Genomic DNA, 18,304 nt, shown 5'->3' on the forward strand with positions numbered 1-18,304 from the left:
CACTCCGAGCATCCTGCATGTGTGCAACAGAACATTGCTACCTTTAACCTTCAAAAGGCCAATGTATTTTTCCCATTGGCCAAAGCATTAGATGGATTGGTTCTAAATAGACCCTTGTAGATCTGACATCAATATGGGCCATATAACATCTGTCGATATTACCAGACATTTGTGTGAGGCGTTGGGGAAAGGAAGGACTGAACAATGACACTAGGCTGGCACTCTGCATCTGTTCTCCCATTCTAAGCCTCACAGCAACTCTTAAAAGGACAGTAGATGTTATTTTACCCCATCCTCCAGATGAGGAACTTCGGCTCAGATAAGTTAAGAAAGTTATCCAGGATCCTACAATTAGAAAGTACAGTTGCTAATTTCATACACGGAGGTCATTCAGACACCACAGCAAATGGCCTGTCTTTATACTTGTAGCATTGTTTGAATAGGGCAGTGATGGCGAACCTTTTGAGCTCGGCGTGTCAGCATTTTGAAAAACCCTAACTTAACTCTGGTGCCGTGTCACATATAGAAATTTTTTGATATTTGCAACCATAGTAAAACAAAGACTTATATTTTTGATATTTATTTTATATATTTAAGTGCCATTTAACAAAGAAAAAATCAACCAAAAAATGAGGTTTGCCATCACTGGAATAGGGGGGAGAAAAACAAAATAACATTGGGGAAATTTAAAATTAATCCAGTAAGACAAGTAAGTCCTTCAATAATCAAGAGTGTCATGGCCTAAACCTTAACTAAGGATAAACAATAATAAATTGTAGTCACTTACTTTGGTGAGGTATTGTTCTCAGTATTTTGTACCTATTAATTCTCACAACCAACCATCCATGAGGTTGCTATTAACCCCATTTTACATGTACGGAAATGGAAGCTTGCAGAGATCCAAAGCATATTTGATACACTTAAAAAAAAAACGAACACCTGCGCTTTTCATAAGTCGTCAGTGTGAAGTGAGAGGAAGAACACATGCCTGGGACTCAGGGAAGGTAGGTTCTAGTCTGACTGCCATTAATTTGCTGTACAACCTGAGGACATTTATGACTTCTGGTCATGTTTCCAGAAAAAAATAATCTATTCTTTAAAAAAGATTTAGACTAGTAATTGTTAACATCTCTTCTAGCTTTACATTTTATACAAATTTGAGAAAGGAGAGCATTTCACTTCTGGTTGTTTTTTGCCATCTCCACCCCACGTCATTCTACATTTTCCTTCTTGAATTGAAAATCAGGAGGAAAAGAACCAAAGTCTAGAGTATGGGGTCAGAGAAGGGTATGTGGGTTTGCTGTGTATAATTATAGGTATTTAAAAGATATTTAAAGATTCACTTCCTGATACTTCAGCTGCTGACTCATCAGCAGGACTGGGAAGAATTTTTAAGGAAAAGTGAATATAGAAAGGTATTTTGTATATAGGCAATTAATAGAATTAAATGAGCAAAGTTCTTCAACAAAGAAGATCTCAATGCCCTATAAGAAGATCTCATAAAACATAATACAAAAAATTAAACTAGTCCACTCAAACATTCCATTTCAATAACAGAACATTTGCTTTTTTAGAAGCAGGGTGAATTTATTCATTTGTTGAGCTTCTACTCCGAATATTGTAGCTCCTGTTCGCATTATGCTAAGTGTGTCCTAGAATAAACCCAGAAAAGAGAAGGATCTCCCAGGATAGTTGGAGTGGCCGGGGGGGGGGGGGGGGAGGAAATAAGAGGTAAACAGATAAATCACTATACAATGTGGTAAGTGCTATTATAAGAAGCTGCTCTATCTTAATGAGTCAGAAAAGGTTGCACAGAGGAGGCAATAGATCAGTTGGGCCTTGAAGGATGAGTAGGAGTTTGTTCATAAGAATAGGGAAAGATCTTCTCAGCAGCAAAAACAACAGTGGATCCAAATTCTAAGTTCTAAAGATTTCTGAGATATCACAGATCTTTGAGGTGGGAGTATGGGAAGGAGAATGTTAAGGAGGCTAGAAAGGAAGTTTGGATCCAAAGTTTAAGAGTTTGTATTGATTATATAAACAAAGGAAGGGAGTTGGTAGAAATTTTAAAATAAGGTCTTGACATGATAATCTTTGTTTTCATAAAGATAATTAGACTGAACAAGGAGAATAAATTAGTGGAGACAAACTGGCAGTAGTAGTATTTCTTTTCTTTTTTTTAACAAATTTTATTCTAAGGTATTTTTTGGCAATAGTATTTCTAATCTTTGTTGAGCCCCAATGGTATTTCACAATCCTTTTATTAGGATTATTCAACTCCCCCATTCCAAACCTTTATCACCCTCCTCAAACCCTGCTATTTATCTCCTTCCCATCATGCAAAAAAAAAAAAAAAAAATCCTGCCTTCTCCATAAAATAAAATGTTGGGACCATTTGTCCTGAATTCCTAAAACTTCCCACATCCAAATGTCTCCATCATACTCATCTGAGTATCTTCCGTCAGATGCTCAGGCTGAGAAGCAACCTATGGTTCAAGGCCAAGTCTTCCAGCTATCCCCAAGTCCCTAATCCTCTTCTCTCCTTTATTAAAATGTTCCAGAGAGTGGTCCACCTTCCCTGTCTTCTTTTCCCCACCTCCCATCTTCTCAATTGGCTGCAATCTGGCTTTTCCTCCCACCTATGTAATGAAACTGATTTTTTCTCAATAGAATGGCCAGTGAATACCTAATTTCCAAGTTCAGTGGAACCCTTTAGTCTCTGCCTCCAGGTCCCCTCTAACATGTGAACCACTTTCTTCTGTAAACTCTCCTGTCTGTACTACCATCTTTTTGTTTGTCTTTGGTTAATCCTCACCTGAGGATATTTTTTCATTGATTTTTTTTTTTTTTTTTTTTTTTTTTTTTTTTAGGGAGAGTGAAAGACAGAAGGAAAAACAGAGACAGGCATTGATGTGAGAGAAACACATCGATTGGTTGCCTCCTGTACACCAAGGTACGTGGCCTGGACCGGAATCAAACCCGGCACCCTTTGGTCTGCAGGCCAATGCTCTATCCACTGAGAAAACCAGCGAGGGCTGTACTACCATCTTTATGACATCACTCTCATTTCCCCCCTCTGTCTCCTCTTCTTATGTCTACCTCCTAAAATCCCATCCTTAGGCTCAAGTTTCTATCTTAGCCCACGGCTGCTCTTCTCATTGTACCCATTCTTAAAGATCTCACCCATTCTTATAATTGTTGTGTGCTCAGAACAAAACCAAACCAAATCGAAACATCCAGCCTATATTTTGTCCAAGCATCAGACTTGCCTATCCTCCTGGACATTTTGATAGATGGTCACCCAAGGACCAGAAACACAACCCATTTCCCCTCCCCAAAATTTCATTGGTGGCACTATCATCACTAAATTGCCCTCGCTGGAAACCTGAGAGGCATTCAAGAATTCTCCTCATTTCTTACCCAGTCTTGCCTATTCTATTTCCCCAAGTACTTCTGAAATCCATCCCTGATTTTTCTCATCAACTACAAGTTCAGGCCCGTTTCATCTCTTGACTGAATTACTCTAAAAGCCTCTGTCTAGACTGCAGCCTCTGTGGTTGCCCCTGGTATTAGGGTAATCAACTGCCTGGGTTCACTTGGGACTGTCCAGGTGTTAGCCCAGAAAATCTTGCATCCCAGAAATCCTTCAGCCTCCATTGTTCACCCTACTTTTAGTTGCAAATGAAACTAGCTTAAGGCCATTTTTCTTCTCTTGGTTCCAGTGGGGAGAGGAGGAGGAAGCAGGGAGCATGCAGTGAGGGGTGGCCTGCTGTGTGTGTAGCTTGGAAATGGGGGCATGAGTCCCTGAGTGGAGCCCAGAGGGTCAAGAGTGTCAGCGGTGGGAAAGGGATGGTGGATACAGAAAAACTCAACATAGCATCATCCAAAGGCTGCTGGAGTGAGAAGGTCCAAGCCTAGTAAGAATGTCCAGATACCAGAGAATGAAATCAGAGGATTGCGCTTAAAATCCCCAGAGATCTTTCTCAGTCAGCCTATCCTGCTGGAACTTGAAGCACTGCTCAAAATATGCAGTGATAGCCTTGGGCAATACTACTATTTGCTTAGACTTTTTGAGGACGGTGGTTTCCCGCTGGAAAGCAACTACCTGTTGGGGGATTATGTGGATGGGGGAAGCGGTCATTGAGACTATCTGCCTCTTACTTGCATACGAAGTCAAATACCCCAAGACCACAAGTGCGCCAGCATCAATAGAATTTATGGATTTTATGATGAATGTAAAAGAAGATATAACATTGAACTATGGAAAACTTTCACAGACTGCTTTAACTGTTTACCGACAGCACCCGTTGTGGATGAGAATCTATTTGCTGTCATGGAGGCTTAACACCAGATCTGCAATCTATGGGGCAGGCTTGGCGAATTGTGTGACCAACTGATGGACAAGATCAAGTTCTTCTTTGTGATCTTTTGTGGTCTGACCCCAACCATGAGATCTTAGGCTGGGGTGAACATGACAGGCGTGTTCTTGACATTTGGTGCAGAGGTGGTTGCAGAATTTCTCCATAAGCTTGATTTGGATCTTATAATGTAAAGCCCATCCGGTGGTTGGAAATGGATAGGAATTTTTTTGCAAAGAGGCAGTTGGTCACTGTTTTCTGCACCCCATTACTGTGGAGAGTTTGGCGATGCAGGTGCCACGATGAGTGTGGACGAAACACAGAGGTGATCCTTTCAGATTTTAAAAGCTGCAGAGAAAAGGAAGCTGAGTGCCACGAGATCCTACCACTTCCAAGGGGTATGATCACAAAGCAAGCAAAGAAAGAGCTGTCTTTTGACACTGCCTAGTCAAGACTTTGTAATATAGAATACATAACCTTCAGTTTTAAAACTGGAATGTGTTTTGGTCGGCTTGCTCAAATAGTGTGTTTGTGCCTCCCTTCCATTTTTGAGTTACTTAATGAATGGCATTTGCTGGTTATAATAGCAAATGAAAGATTTCACTCCCAAGGGGGGGGGGGGGCGAAAATGTTTTATTTCATTCTCTCTTCCTTTTGCAAGCAGTTTTAATGGGGGTATTAAATCTGTACACCCCCGGATAGTTTATCCTAAGAGGTAAGTGAATAATTGACCTTTTTTTTTTTAAGTTCATTACAGCCATGAATACATAAGTGCTCATTTTCTTTAGGCTCATATAGAGAGCCCTTAGAGGCTCAATCTGTGCATGTTATTGTCATAAAATGCATACTGTTGGTACGACCCACTGAACATTTTTTTTTTTAATTTTAAGAATTCATTTCAAAGGGATTGCTTATTTCTCTCATTGTCTTGTCATGTACAAACTGATTTTTATAGTTATCAACATTAGGAGTAACTTTCAACCTTGCCAGCATCACTGGTATAATGTGTATTTAATTAAAGTACACTTTCCCCTACCGTATACTTAAAATGATGATGAAAGCCATTATTTTAAATGCTTGTGACTCATTCCTAAAGCCAAAGTTTCTGTTGAAATATGTACCGACACACCCCTAAGTATAAGAAGGCATGGTTGTGTGCCTGTGCACCTTCTTGAGGATTCAGAATCAGGTTTTTGAGTTTGAATAGCAATTAGTAACATAGTGCAGTTTAAGCTATAAACGTTAACAACATTTTGTACAATTTCCATAGTTGATTCATTAAGTAATCTTTTTACAGCTGCATCAGGCCTGAACCTGTCCTTGCAGAAAGCTCCATATTACAGACACAACACTGTGCTATGCGAGTGACCCATTAGGCTTTCTTTGGCCTATATTCTTTATTTTGCATGAAGTTGAGACTTCTAAGTCAAAACAAAGGTACTAACATGCTATCCACCAGTTTACACAGAACGTATATAACCTGTGACTTTTTAAAACTAAAATCTGTTAAAGAGAAATCTGTTTCCACAGATGACTATGTACAATACCATGTAATAAAAGTGAACTCAGACTTATTAAATGACGAACTTGTTAAAACCTCTCAGTGTCTATTTATCAGCACAATACACACAGGAGCACTGTTGGTGGCATATTAATAGATTTGAATGAATAAATTGCTCTGGAAACAAACAAAAACAAGCTTAAGCACATTACTAAAAAGCCATGGGCCTCGCCTCAGGTGCAGCTGGATGCAGGCGCTCTGCTTTCAGGTTCCACCTTCTGTCTTTCGCTCTGGAATAGACTTGTTTTCTGTGGCAGGCAAGCGGGCCAGCAATCGACCAGCTGGGCAACACCAGAGGGAGATTCTCTACTGGGGCAGAAAAGTCTCAGGAAGATCCGATTGGCCCAGCTGAAGTCACAGATCGATCCCCAACCAAACATCATGGCCAGGACGGTTGGCCAGGCCTATATTACAAATTTACCCTTGAGGCTGGGGTGAGGGGCAAAGAGGAAAGAACGTTCACTGGAGGAAAAGGGGGATGGGCAGGACAGACAAGAACAGTGAACAGCTGTCCCTTTACATTAACCCCACCCCCACCCCACCCGGAGATCCCACTTAGCACCCTGTGGCTGGGCAGTTGGATCATCTGGGAAGAGTGAGCCATAGAACACTCCAATTGGACCATTTTCATTTTCTACATAAAATCCTCAGAGCCCTCAAACTGCTTGCAGGACAAGCCCATGCTCCTCAGAAGGGCAAACAAGGTTCTCTATGATCTGCTGTCTGTTTACCTTTCAGCCTCTCTCTTTCCACTCCCTTCCTAACACTTAATTTTCTAGCAAACACTGCAGACTAAAAAAAAAAAAAAGTCCCTCATTCATCACGCTGTTCTCCCCTGACCAGCTCCTAATCATGTTTCAAGACTCAGGTCAAGCATCTCCTTTGCCTTGAAGTCTTAGTCCTCCTTACACCACCACCAGCTCACACACACACACACACACACACACACAGCACATGCCCAAACTTGCCACGGCACCACACCGACTTGAAAATTATGTTTGTCAGATTCCTCTTCTAGACTGCAGGTAGAAGAAATTGTACCACAATCACCTTTGTGTAGCAAGTTCTAGCATAGTACTTGGCACACAGAACAGGCTCAACCTTTGGTTTTGAACAGAAACTGTTCTGATAATCCAAATGAGTGAGAAAGAGCCAAATTGAGTTAATAGAAACAGCATTAGATTAGTGGAAATTAACAAAACTTAATTGGATGGTGTCTTTCCATATTCAGTTCTGTTGGGCTATATAGTTTACCGGGTTTTTTTTTTTTTTTTACTTAGATCACCCTCTAATTTACCAACATCACATAATTCCCTAGAAAACATACATAACACACGTACATAGAAAACTACCGACTCATGAGAGATGTCATGGTTATGGGGTTACATATGTTGACCGCTTTCAGAAACTGAGCTAAGTGCTCTCTGCATTGCTTCCTTTAATTCTCACAACAAACCTATGATATAAGCCTTGTTCGTTTTTCCTTTTTATTTTAGATATATTTTTATTGATTTCAGAGAGGAAGGGAGAGGGAGAGAGATAGGAACATCAATAATGAGAGAGAATCATTGATCGGCTGCCTCCTGCACACCCCACACTGGGGATTGAGCCCGCAACCTGGGCTTGCGCCCTGACCGGGAATTGAACTGTGACCTCCTGGTTCCACCTCCTGGTGCTCAACCACTGAGCCACGCAAGTCAGGCGTTTTCCCTGTTTATAAGGGAAATAACTGAGGCTTAGAGACGTTACACTAACTTTCCCAAGTTCTAGCTAGGATCCAAGATCCAAGCCCAGCTTTTTCTGGCTCTAGCAGCCCATTGTCTCAAAGGCTATACTCTTACTCTCTATCTTTGACCAGCTCTGTCTTTATTAGTTACACAAAGAAACAAAAGAAGTCAGAAGGTCCTTCTCTAGGTGAGCCATTTCTTGTCAAGGGATTATTTTGATGATGGTAATATGACTACAATATGGGGATATAATCAGGTGTTAAGTGGTGATACTAAGAAAGCTTGCAGCTCCTCTGCATTAAGTTCTTTCTCAGCACTTAATTGCAGAAAATCCATTAGCATAAGAGCACCCAGGGACACAAAAATCACTTCTGCCTTTAAGGTTCTGAGATGAAAAAGAACAATTCTTAGAATTCCCTCCTCCTGCTGTTTGTCTCCTTTGGTTTTCCTGAGGCTCGGTCCCACTTACTGGATAAGTCGAAGACTAGGCCCAATTAGTTCCACCCTCTGCTGTCTGGTTGGCCTCTGAGAGACAGGTTCACAGAGGCCTGAGCTCAAGGTGCAATTTTGAATTTTTCCCCTTCCTTGCCATGTGACCTTGGAGGTGTCCCTTGACCTCACTGAGCTTCAGTTGCTTTAGCAAGAAACTGAATTAATCAATGTGACAACATGTAATAAGCCAGAAAGTACTAATGGACGTAAGAAAAGTGGGAATGCCACTCACTTCCCAAGCTCCCACCTTGTTCCTGACATTGCACAGTAAGCTGTGCAAAAACAGGCTTTTATCATGCTGATCAGCGTCTTCCTTGCCCTGTCTGAAGTGCCTGCGCTGTGTCTGGCACATAAGGTCGGCTCATCGGTCAGTTCAAGGCAGTGCTAAGAGCCATTCTGCGTGAGGACGGCCCCACCTTTTGTGGTTCTTGTGCAGTAATCACTTTAGTAAACTGGTGACTTCTCTGTCCCAGGGAGCAAATTGTTTTAGTTAAAACTCTTCCTTGGAAATCTCTTCAGCCCTTGCAGAGATGTGTATTCCTCAGCTCCTCGTGGGCTGACAGCCTGGAGACTGGAAGCCAATCCAGTGAAAGCCTCTGCCTCCCACCCCGACTCCCTGAGACGGTGGAGTGGCTCTGCGGAGTTGCAGCTGGGAGAACTCCGAGAGCGAGAGCGCGGAGAGCGTGCAGCATTCCTCAGAGTTCCCTGATAATAAGAATTACCTGAAGCCCTCGTTAAAAAAAACCAAATTCTCAGCCTATCCCAACGCCCCTAATCTAAAGCTCCTGGAAAGAGGTCTTGAAGCTGTCTTTTAAATAAACACCTCCAGGTCTTTGTTATCATCAGAACAATTTGAGAAATTCTGACAGTGCAAACAGCTTGTCTTTTACACAGAAAGACTCTGAGCCCCAGACTGAGAGACATTAGTTGTTGGGGTGAAGGGTGAGGTCTGTGGTAAACCGGAAACCCTTTTATCTAAAAGGGAGGCACCTGCCCTGGCCAGTTTAGTGGTGAGAGCGTCAGCCTGCAGACCAAAGGGTCTCCTGTTTGATTCCTGGTCAAGGGCATGTACCTCTGTTGCAGGTTCCCCAGCCCTGGTAGGGGCGAGTGTGGGAGGCAAGCAATCAACGTGTCTCTCTCAGGTTGATGCTTCTCTCTCTCCCACCCCTCCCTTACACTTTCTATAGAAATCAATGGTGAGGATTAACAAGTAATAAAATAAATAAAAGTGAGGTGCTCCTCTCAGCTCTAGCCAATTGCTGCCATGCAGAATTTGGAACCATTGTTGCCACAGATAACAAATTTTCAATAAACGATAGAAATCAGGATTTTTCTAGGAAATTTCTCCATGTTTATTCTTTAAAAAAAAAAAAAAAAATCCTCACCCAAGGATATTTTTCCACTGATTTTAGAGACTAGAAGGGGAGAAAAAGAAAGAGAAAAACATCGATGTGAAAGAGACACATCAATTGGTTGCCTCCCACATGGGCCTGACTGGGGCTGGGGATTAACCTTGCAATCCAGGTACATGCCCTTGACTGAAATCGAACCCAGGACCCTTTAGTCCATAGGCTGATGCTCTATCCACTGAACCAAACCAGCTGTCAATTTAAAAATTGACAATAAAAACATTTTTTTTTTCTGAACATTGTGTAAGCCATATTTATCTTGGCTACCAGTTTCCAAGATACACTTTATGGGCCATAGTTTCGTCCTTTCCTTACCTCTCTCATGTTTTAAGTTATTTTTAAATGAATGGCTTTTTATCACCTAGTGAGAAGAGCCTGGCTTGCAAGGCTGATCATGGTTCATACCATCTTTCCCACACCACCTGTCATTAGAGAACATAGACAGACTGCCTAGGTTTGCATCCTGGATGGATTTGCCACTTACTAATGATCCTGAGCAAATTAATCTCTGGATATCAATCCCTTCACCTTCAAAATGGTGATGATAATAATAGTACCTACTTCTATTTGGTTGTAGTGAGTGCTAATAAGTTACTATAAATAAAGTGCACAGAACAGTGCTCGGCAGGTAGCCTCCAGAAGCCGACCCCAAACATGTTGAATTCATACCCCCCAAAAGTTGCAATTCCCCTTCCTGGAACACATGCTCTTCATAGTCCTTGGCAGGTCTCTTCATCCCTCGGGTCTCACTGATCTGGCAAAGCTTCCCTGCCCCCAGGAACACCTAAGCCTTGAGTCTACCCCGACATTGCTTCACACCCAGTATTGCAGGTATCGGGCATCTCCACAACTGTGCACATCCTTGCGGGCAGAGACCTTGCTTCTCACTTCTGTAATCCCAGGACCTAACACAGTGCCAGGTATGCGATGGGCTTTCAATAACCAGTGTTAAAGGAATGAAGGTGCTGCCCTTGATTTTGATTATAAACTTCTTAGGGACAGGCACTCCTATAGGCTATGTCTGTGTCTCCTTCACGGGACCTCGCAGGATTATCAATTATATAGACAGTTCCCGACTTCCAGTGATTCAAATGACAATTTTCAACTTCATGGTGGCATGAAAACAGTACTCATTCAGTAGAAAAGGCACTTTGAAATCTGAATTTCATCTTTTCCTGGGCTAGCGATATGCAATGCTCTCTTGTGATGCTGGGCAATGGCAGCAGCCGCAGCTCCAGGTCAGCCCTGGGATCATGAGGGGAAACAGCCGAAACTCCAGAGTGCAGTTATTAAATGCATTTCCCACCTTCAGTGGGATTATCCTGATGTAACTTGACTGTAACTGGAGGAGCTATAGTAATTTGTGCTGTTTGCAAAATATAATGCTAGCTTCTGATCAAAGAGCTTACAACCTTTCCCCCATTTCATCCCCATATGCCATCCAGAGATGTCTACCCTTTGAACTCCCAAAGCAATTCTCTGGGCCTTTCTCATGGTACTGAGCACTTCTTTTGCTTTGGATTACATCTATCGATGTACATGTCTTATTGCTTCACTAGACTGCAAACTCCCTGAGGCCAGGGTATGTGTCTGACTTCAAAATCACCACCATAGTCCCTTGCCCACAGTAAGCATTCCTTAAGTATTTTTTGGTAGTCTTCATGAATACAACCTTTTCACTGAATTTCTTATATTTATCTAAGGATTGTTAGAGAGGAAAAACAAAGATTCAACTCAGTCTGCATGGTGTTAAATCAGGCCATTGCGAGTTTTGTTCATTTGAAGAAAATATTCGTTACCGTTTGAAGCCTTGTACCACGAATCAAAGAACAAAATTTAACCCACATGGTTGAGAATTGAGGAAGCAGTGATTTCACAAAGGTTACAGTAAGGTAGCTCAAAACATGCTTTGGAAATGCTTCCAACTGACAGTATAAAAACAGCTCTTTCCTAGAAATGACCATTTTTTCTTTAGCTGGAAAATGATATGCCTTATAGGAGATTAGTTACCTTCATGAGTCTATTCATTATAGAAGTTTAACCTCCTGAGCCTTGGTTAATTGTAGAAAGGTGGAGGCAATGCTATTTTATGATGCTGAGGTGAAGTCGGCAGTGGAAAAATAGGTATTTTCCACAGACAACACTAAGGGGATTTTTGTTCCTGTTGTAACATTTCCGCCAACTTTCAATAAGTAGGTTTAATGGCATTTAAGGCGACAACAGAATAAATATTAGCATCAATTTGAGGTAGAAGACGTGCAGGTAATTCCACACGTTTACAATTAGCTTATGTTTCATGAGTGGATTTTTCAATGCCATGTTAACTTTACATAATGTTCAATCAGAAAAGAATAACAACAGTTAAAACTTAAAAATCAAAACAACAGCTTTGCATTTATTGTTGAGATTTTGTTGAAACAAAACAACCTGCAGAATGTATACTATCACTTCATATCTTTAAGTACTATCATGATTTAGAATAGAGATTATAAACTCCTTTCCTAAAATACATGTTATAAGCAACATTTCTCTGGTGCCGTAAGGTTTCCCGTTGCTATCCGCGTGGGTTTTAGTAATAGACACACTATAGTGAGCACCTATCACACGCCATGTAGTCTGCATTGATTAGTATTTCTAAATCATTCATTTAGTCAACAAATATTAACACTTACTGCTCACTGAGAAGTGTGCTAACTACTGGGCTATAATTATGAACCAGACATTACCTCTTACCTTCAGGGAAGGAACAGTCTTGTAGGAAGCAACAGCTCTGCAAGATGGGTAATTTTATCTCAATTTCACAGATGAGGAAAACAGGATGGGGAGGGACTAATACTGGCCAATCCCCATGCTCTTTGCACCCACAACCCTGCTTCCCTCCCTTCTGTTTTCCCAGTTTAATTTAACTCACCTTTGCAGGAGTGTTTTCAATCAAGTAATTTGGCAAATAATTGAAAATACTTACTTTAGTGGGAAGGTAAAAAAAAAAAATTAAAGCTTACTGCCCTCAATCTTTTGGTAACATAAAAAACAAATATTAAATACCAGTTATATTTTGGATTGGGGGCTGGCTTACATAAAATACAAGCCTTAACAAGGCCCAAAACCCCACATTTTTCACAGATGTGGAAAAACAGCAACTTAATGGCAAGGTGAAGGGCTCGTGGGCCTATGCTATGCATACGCTATGCAGAAACTTGGAGCTTTTTATTAGTTGGTTTATTTTTCTCTACTCTGATTTCTACTTTTTCCTGATTGCATGTAGTCACGACAAAGATGGGAGGCAGATGGCAGGGGTGCCATGGAGGGCATGGTTTGAGAAGTAGGCAAAAATCCTGTGGACTAACGCGACGTTTTAGTTTTTGCCTCAGAAGCATTTTTTAAAAAAATATATTTTATTGATTTTTTTACAGAGAGGAGGGGAGAGGGACAGAGAGTCAGAAACATCGATGAGAGAGAAACATCGATCAGCTGCTCCCCGCACGCCCCACACTGGGGATGTGCCCGCAACCAAGGCACATGCCCTTGACCAGAATCGAACCTGGGACCCTTGAGTCCGCAGGCCGACGCTCTATCCGTTGAGCCAAACCGGTCAGGGCCTCAGAAGCATTTTTGCTTTCTTTGGCTATATCTACATGAGATTGTTGCAGTTAATTATCAAGTGATTGTTCCAACTAAAAGATGATTGTTCTATGGAAGCCTTTTATTTCTTTTCCTCTTTTCTTCCATCTCTCCCATCTGACATCATTTAACCCGACTCCTCAGAACCATAGCAGAAATGTCCAGCTGGAAGGCACACAGCTCTCAAAAGAGAAGAAAGAAAGGCATCCGAACTCTTGGCCAAGCCACGTCCCTGTTTATTCCCCAAGTATGGTTCTGCAAAAGGCACAGCCCTGACTGTTACAGCCACTTCCTAACTGGCCTTCTTACCTACAGCCGCTTATCCCAATAAGCCCGTCTTTCTGAGTCCCCAGCGTTATCTTCCTAGAACACTGATCGCGTCACTCCTGCGTGAAGGCCTCTGCTGACTGCCCAAAGTTTATAGAAGGAAGCCCAAATGCCTAAGGGTGACAGAATGTCCTTCAGTCTGAGCCTAATCCCCCCCCCCCCCCCCCCCCCCCGCCCTTGTTCGCCTTTATCTCTCCCTATCTTTCTACACCAGCGGCACTCACAGGATCATTCTTTGTGCCTGGAACAGGTTTTGGTCTTTCAGGCTCCACACATTTGCACAAACTAGCGCCATTATCAGCTATATCCTTTCCCCCCTCTCTAGCTAGGGAAATAAAACTCATGTTTTAAGATCCACACAGAATGATCTTTCTCCAGTAAAAACTTCACTTGTCTTGCAGGTAACTCTCCTCTCTTTGAATCCTTAGCATTTTGCATATCATCTAATTGTAGCACTTAAATCTTTGAACAAGCTTTAATACTCCTTTTTCCTAACTGCAAACCCAACTCCTCTTCATTTTCTGACTGTGCATAGTGCAGAGTAAGGCATCAGAAAAATGTCTGTTAAATAAAGAATAAAAAATCAAAGGATGCTCCCATGTCGAGCCCAAGTGTTTAAAAAGTAGAAACATATACATGCATATATACACAGATACTGGCCTTCTATATATAGACACACACATATTATACATATGATTTCAGAAATTTTAATTTTTTTCATATTAAAAAGCTTTTTAAAAATAAAGTCCAAGTTAAAAGAAACAAAAGCACACCTTAAGGAATAATGCAATTATTCCATACCAGTTTATTGTAGGTATTGTTTCAAAAATTTTATAGCATAAATAACCTTTCATGTCAAAATAACTTAGTACAATTTATAATAAAACTTTGAGAATTTAACATCTCATCAAAATACAATAAAATATGGTTTTAAAATATGATTAACCCTTTCTGCTTTTCTTTTACTTGCAGGCATATAAACCCAAAATACCCAAACAACTGCTGCACATTTAAACTTTAACAAAGCATATTTGGTTTAATTAAATGTAACTCAACCATCCTAAATTAATACATAGTTTGTTTTCCTTCCTGCGTGGTTCTTTGCAATTTTTGTTCCTTTTGACTTGCATTTCTGTTTCAACACAGTTTCCTTCTTCATTTTCACCTCTTTCCATCTGCAAAGTCATCTAACTCTGGGCCCCCAGAGCTTGTAGTTGAACTCAGCCCCTTGACATCAGTTTCTGTAATCCTTGCATCAGTGTAGGGAGTAACTGCTTGAGTAACTACAAAGGTATTTCAAAACTTCAGTGCAATTTGGTTCAGTTATTTTCATTCAGATGCCATCACCGTTCAGGAAGATTAATTACTGGAACCCACTGATCCATGTAGCGACTTTCCCGGCAAAAGCAAATAAGTTGACTTAAGGCGGGATCCTTCCATTGCGATGAATGTGGATTCTAGGATCAAATTCAGAAAAATAAATTTACTATTAAAGATTCAGCATTTGCTAATAATTACACTACTGTTAAGGGGAAGACACGTGAACATTCTATACTTTGGCTGTGCGACATGAAGACCAGTTACAACCATAAAAAACAAAATTTCTTCCAAGTCAATGGGTTTCCTGCAAAACCACTAAGGGTAATTGTGTACTAAACTATACTCTGCAAAGTTTGAACTAATGCAATCCACTGAGCCATATGCATATGTTTGCATGACAATATTTATTCAGTTTTGCATGTGAGTATCATTCACAGGTCTGTCTCACCAAACTTGTACTGTGGCAGAGACCTGAATGAAACAACTGAGAAATATTTCCATGCTGTGCTCACAGTGAGTTGAGAGCTGCATAGCAGTTCACTAGAATTGCCACCTGTTATCCTCCCAAAAGACAGAGTAGTATTTTTCAGTAACAAAATGAGGCAGCCAAAAAGTAGTAAAATGTAGGAGGCAAAGCTATCACATGGACCGCTGCAACCACAAGTTATCTACCTACCAAAGGTTTGTTTTTTTTTTTAATCAGGAAAACAAAGCTCCATAAAAAAAAAAAAAAATGCAAGATTGCAAAGAAAAAATTTCCACTATCCTCTTCATGCATTTCTAGGGAATTAATTAGGTCTGTCTCCTACACCATTTCTATTTTTAGCTTTGACTGGTAGAGAATGAAGCTGACTCCTTAATGAGAGTGAGCCAGGAATTTATTTGGCTTTATCTAATCTGCCCTGCTAAAGGAATTAGTCACGGGAGGTGGTGCAGATGTAGGTAGGGAGTAGCTGGGCTGCCAGTGCTGACTCACAAGGATCTCTTCCGCTGCTGGCAGCCTTCAACGTGCTTAGACATGTTCTGTACCAGAGAAAATCCTGATGATGAAACTGGCACATCTCGGCTGAAAGTCCAGCCACACGCTAATGGGGCAAAGGCAGCCCCGCTCTTGACCCCCACCCATTCCACTCTGCAGTCTGGCCACTCTCAGGCCCGGCGCCCTGAGTTCCAGGACGCTAACCCCGCCCAGCACGGAGACCCCTTCTCCCTCACCGTCACCAGCACGCAGTGCAGGTCCGGGGGCTGCTCGGCGCCCTCGCTGGCCCCCGGGCTGGCGTCGGTCTCCAGCAGCAGGAGCTGGGCCAGGCGGCCCGGGTTGCTGACGCGCAGGATGTTGATGTCGTTCTCGCAGCAGAACGCCTGGATGAGGGTGAAGTGGATCTGCAGTGCCACATCCCTGTCGTCGTCCTCGTCGGCGGCCAGCAGGCAAAGCACCACGTTGTCCGGGTCGCTGCGGGCAGCGGGTGGGGCAGGTGAGCGCAGAGGCACCACCAGCCCTGGTGGGTGCCCGCAACACCCGCCCGGGTCCCGGGGGTCACGCCCCGATCCGCTCGCTCCCCCTGGGGCAGACACCCAGCCGCGGATGAAAAACAGCAGGAAGCGACGCTGCAGGGCGAGGGCCCGCCCGCGCGCGCGACCTCCCGGGGTCGGGTGGGAGGGGGTGCCAGGAAGGACGCGCGAGGGCCCCACTTACACATTGAGCAGCTTAGCCGCCTCGTACACCCCGACCGTGATGGTGCGCTGACTCAGGGCTTTGCTCAGCACTTCCTCCAGGGCATCCCCCACCTTATCCATCCTGCAATGCCGGCCAGAGAAAGGGGTCCCGTCAGTCCCGGCCCCTCGGGGCTGTGGCCGCCCGCTCTCCCTGCACCGCGACCCTCCCTCGGGAGTGCATGAGCCACTGCGCACCTCAGCTTTCTGCAAACCCCCGACCCCCTCACCATTCATGACCCCTAGAAGCTGGGAGTCCCGGGAGAAGCCCCAAGAGTGCCACCCGCCACCCTCCCCCGAGGGCGCAGCCGGTCCCTGGCGCCGGGCGCTGACACAGGATGCCAGCTGCAGGCGCCGCACCGGCAAGGAGGGTCCTTCTACCCTTTGCAAGGGCTCAGAAGGGCTCAGCCGGGTTGGGGAGGGGCACGCTCTTTTCGTCCGCGGGCACCCCTGGGAGGGTCCCCGAGGAAGAAAGACGAGAGGTACTCTCTGCAAACTTTTGCAAGCTCACTCCACCGCAAGCCTCCCACAGCCCGGCAGCACTGGGGTGCACAGCGGGCCAGAGTTCCGGGAGAGGCTCCGGCCGCCTTACCTTTCGGTCTTTTGCTCTCCAGCAGAGAATTCCTCCAAAGTCATATTGCAACTGCAGGTCCCCCACAGAGAGAGAGCGGCGGGGCAGCTCTTGCACCCTAGGGCGCGCGGGCGCCGGCTCGGTACTCCCTCACAGGCTCCTCCAGCGCCCGCCGCCACCGCGCAGTCCGGCCCTCCCGCCTGGCTCGTCCGCCCGTCACCGCCGGGCTCCACACTCAGCCCCACCAAGAGCCGCGCAACCTACACCTCAGCTGCCTCACAGCCACTGAAGGACAAAGGCCTCCGCGTACGAGAGTTATCCTGCCAACCCCCAGCCAACCACCTCCAGCCTCATTTGCATACGCGCGGCCATTGGGCTATGCAAATCAGCATTGGAGACAATTTGACCCCAGCTCCTGGAACAAGGCTGAGGAGCGGAAGGGGGAGGAGCTGCGCGGAAGCTAGCCCGGTGCGGGGGCGGGGCTGGGATACGGAGGGCGGGGCCTGGAGCTGGCTCTGATCCCTTTGGCCGGGTTTGCAGGACAGGAGTTCTTTGCCTTGGAGGGGAGTGGGGAGAGGTTGTTGTCTTCAGCTTGGGCTGGAGCAGGCTGCCAAGTGTTTTTCTAGTTGGTGCACATTTTTTTTTATTGTAGTTTCATGTCTTTTGTTTTTAGGGGTTGCTATTAAAATCTATTTTCAGGGTTAATGCACCCAAGTCTAGTAATTATTACTAAGCAGGTTACATAAAAAGAATGTGTCCAGACCTCTGGGGCAAAGTTTGCCTCAGAAGTGTTGTTTATGAAAGCCTAGGCAAAGCTGCTTACTACCAGTAGTATTATTTTGGTGCCCTGATGGCTGGTTTGATTTATTTTTGGAAGGTTGCAAGGGTTGGGAGCTCAAAAAAGAAAAATCAACACATTTGTGTTTGGTGGTGGCCGGGAACCAAGTTGGAATCTTTTCCACAGAAAGCAGAAGGGCTTCCCACCTGCCCAGGGTAAGTCTGGAAAACCATGCTCAGGAGGAGTTGGTTACCACACGTGTGATATCCTAGCCTTACAACCCAAATTCACCTCTCAGAGAGCCTTTCCCAAGGTGGGATCCTTCTACACCCCCACTAGCTACGAGACAAATGTCTGACACCCACACAAGCCACAGTCTAAGTTCAAAATGCTCTCAATATGCCCTAAGCTTTCTTGCATCAGGCAA

At 43.8% G+C, this 18,304-nt stretch overlaps 1 protein-coding gene and 1 pseudogene across 2 annotated transcripts; one reads left to right on the forward strand and one right to left on the reverse strand.

Annotated features, from left to right (window-relative positions):
* The first annotated feature begins 3,749 nt into the window (after positions 1-3,749).
* LOC308515529 (serine/threonine-protein phosphatase PP1-gamma catalytic subunit-like) lies at positions 3,750-5,726 on the forward strand (annotated as a pseudogene). The gene is made up of 3 exons: positions 3,750-3,754; positions 3,863-4,756; positions 5,656-5,726. The product of its transcript is annotated as a serine/threonine-protein phosphatase PP1-gamma catalytic subunit-like (transcript).
* Positions 5,727-14,183: 8,457 nt separating this feature from the next.
* On the reverse strand, positions 14,184-17,516 carry GADD45A (growth arrest and DNA damage inducible alpha). The gene is made up of 4 exons (XM_081088148.1): positions 17,121-17,516; positions 16,512-16,613; positions 16,031-16,268; positions 14,184-14,952 (listed from the first exon to the last, which is right to left on the reverse strand). The coding sequence occupies exons 1-4, from the start codon at positions 17,162-17,164 to the stop codon at positions 14,839-14,841; spliced, it is 498 nt and encodes a 165-aa protein (XP_080944274.1). The 5' UTR covers positions 17,165-17,516; the 3' UTR covers positions 14,184-14,838.
* Between the last annotated feature and the right edge of the window lie 788 nt (positions 17,517-18,304).

The sequence above is a fragment of the Myotis nattereri genome (genome assembly GCF_964212035.1).
Source record: "Myotis nattereri genome assembly, chromosome: 3".
In the NCBI taxonomy this organism is placed as follows: Eukaryota; Metazoa; Chordata; class Mammalia; order Chiroptera; family Vespertilionidae; genus Myotis; species Myotis nattereri.

Bases quoted from the DNA above. Each gene is read 5' to 3' on its own strand.
- GADD45A (XM_081088148.1), bottom strand. From the start codon at position 17,164: ATGACTTTGGAGGAATTCTCTGCTGGAGAGCAAAAGACCGAAAG. The intron at 16,269-16,511 runs GTAAGTGGGGCC...CGCTGCCCGCAG, and splicing joins GCGGCTAAGCTGCTCAATGT to CGACCCGGACAACGTGGTGC. The intron at 14,953-16,030 runs GTGAGGGAGAAG...ATTTGATCCTAG, and splicing joins TGCACTGCGTGCTGGTGACG to AATCCACATTCATCGCAATG.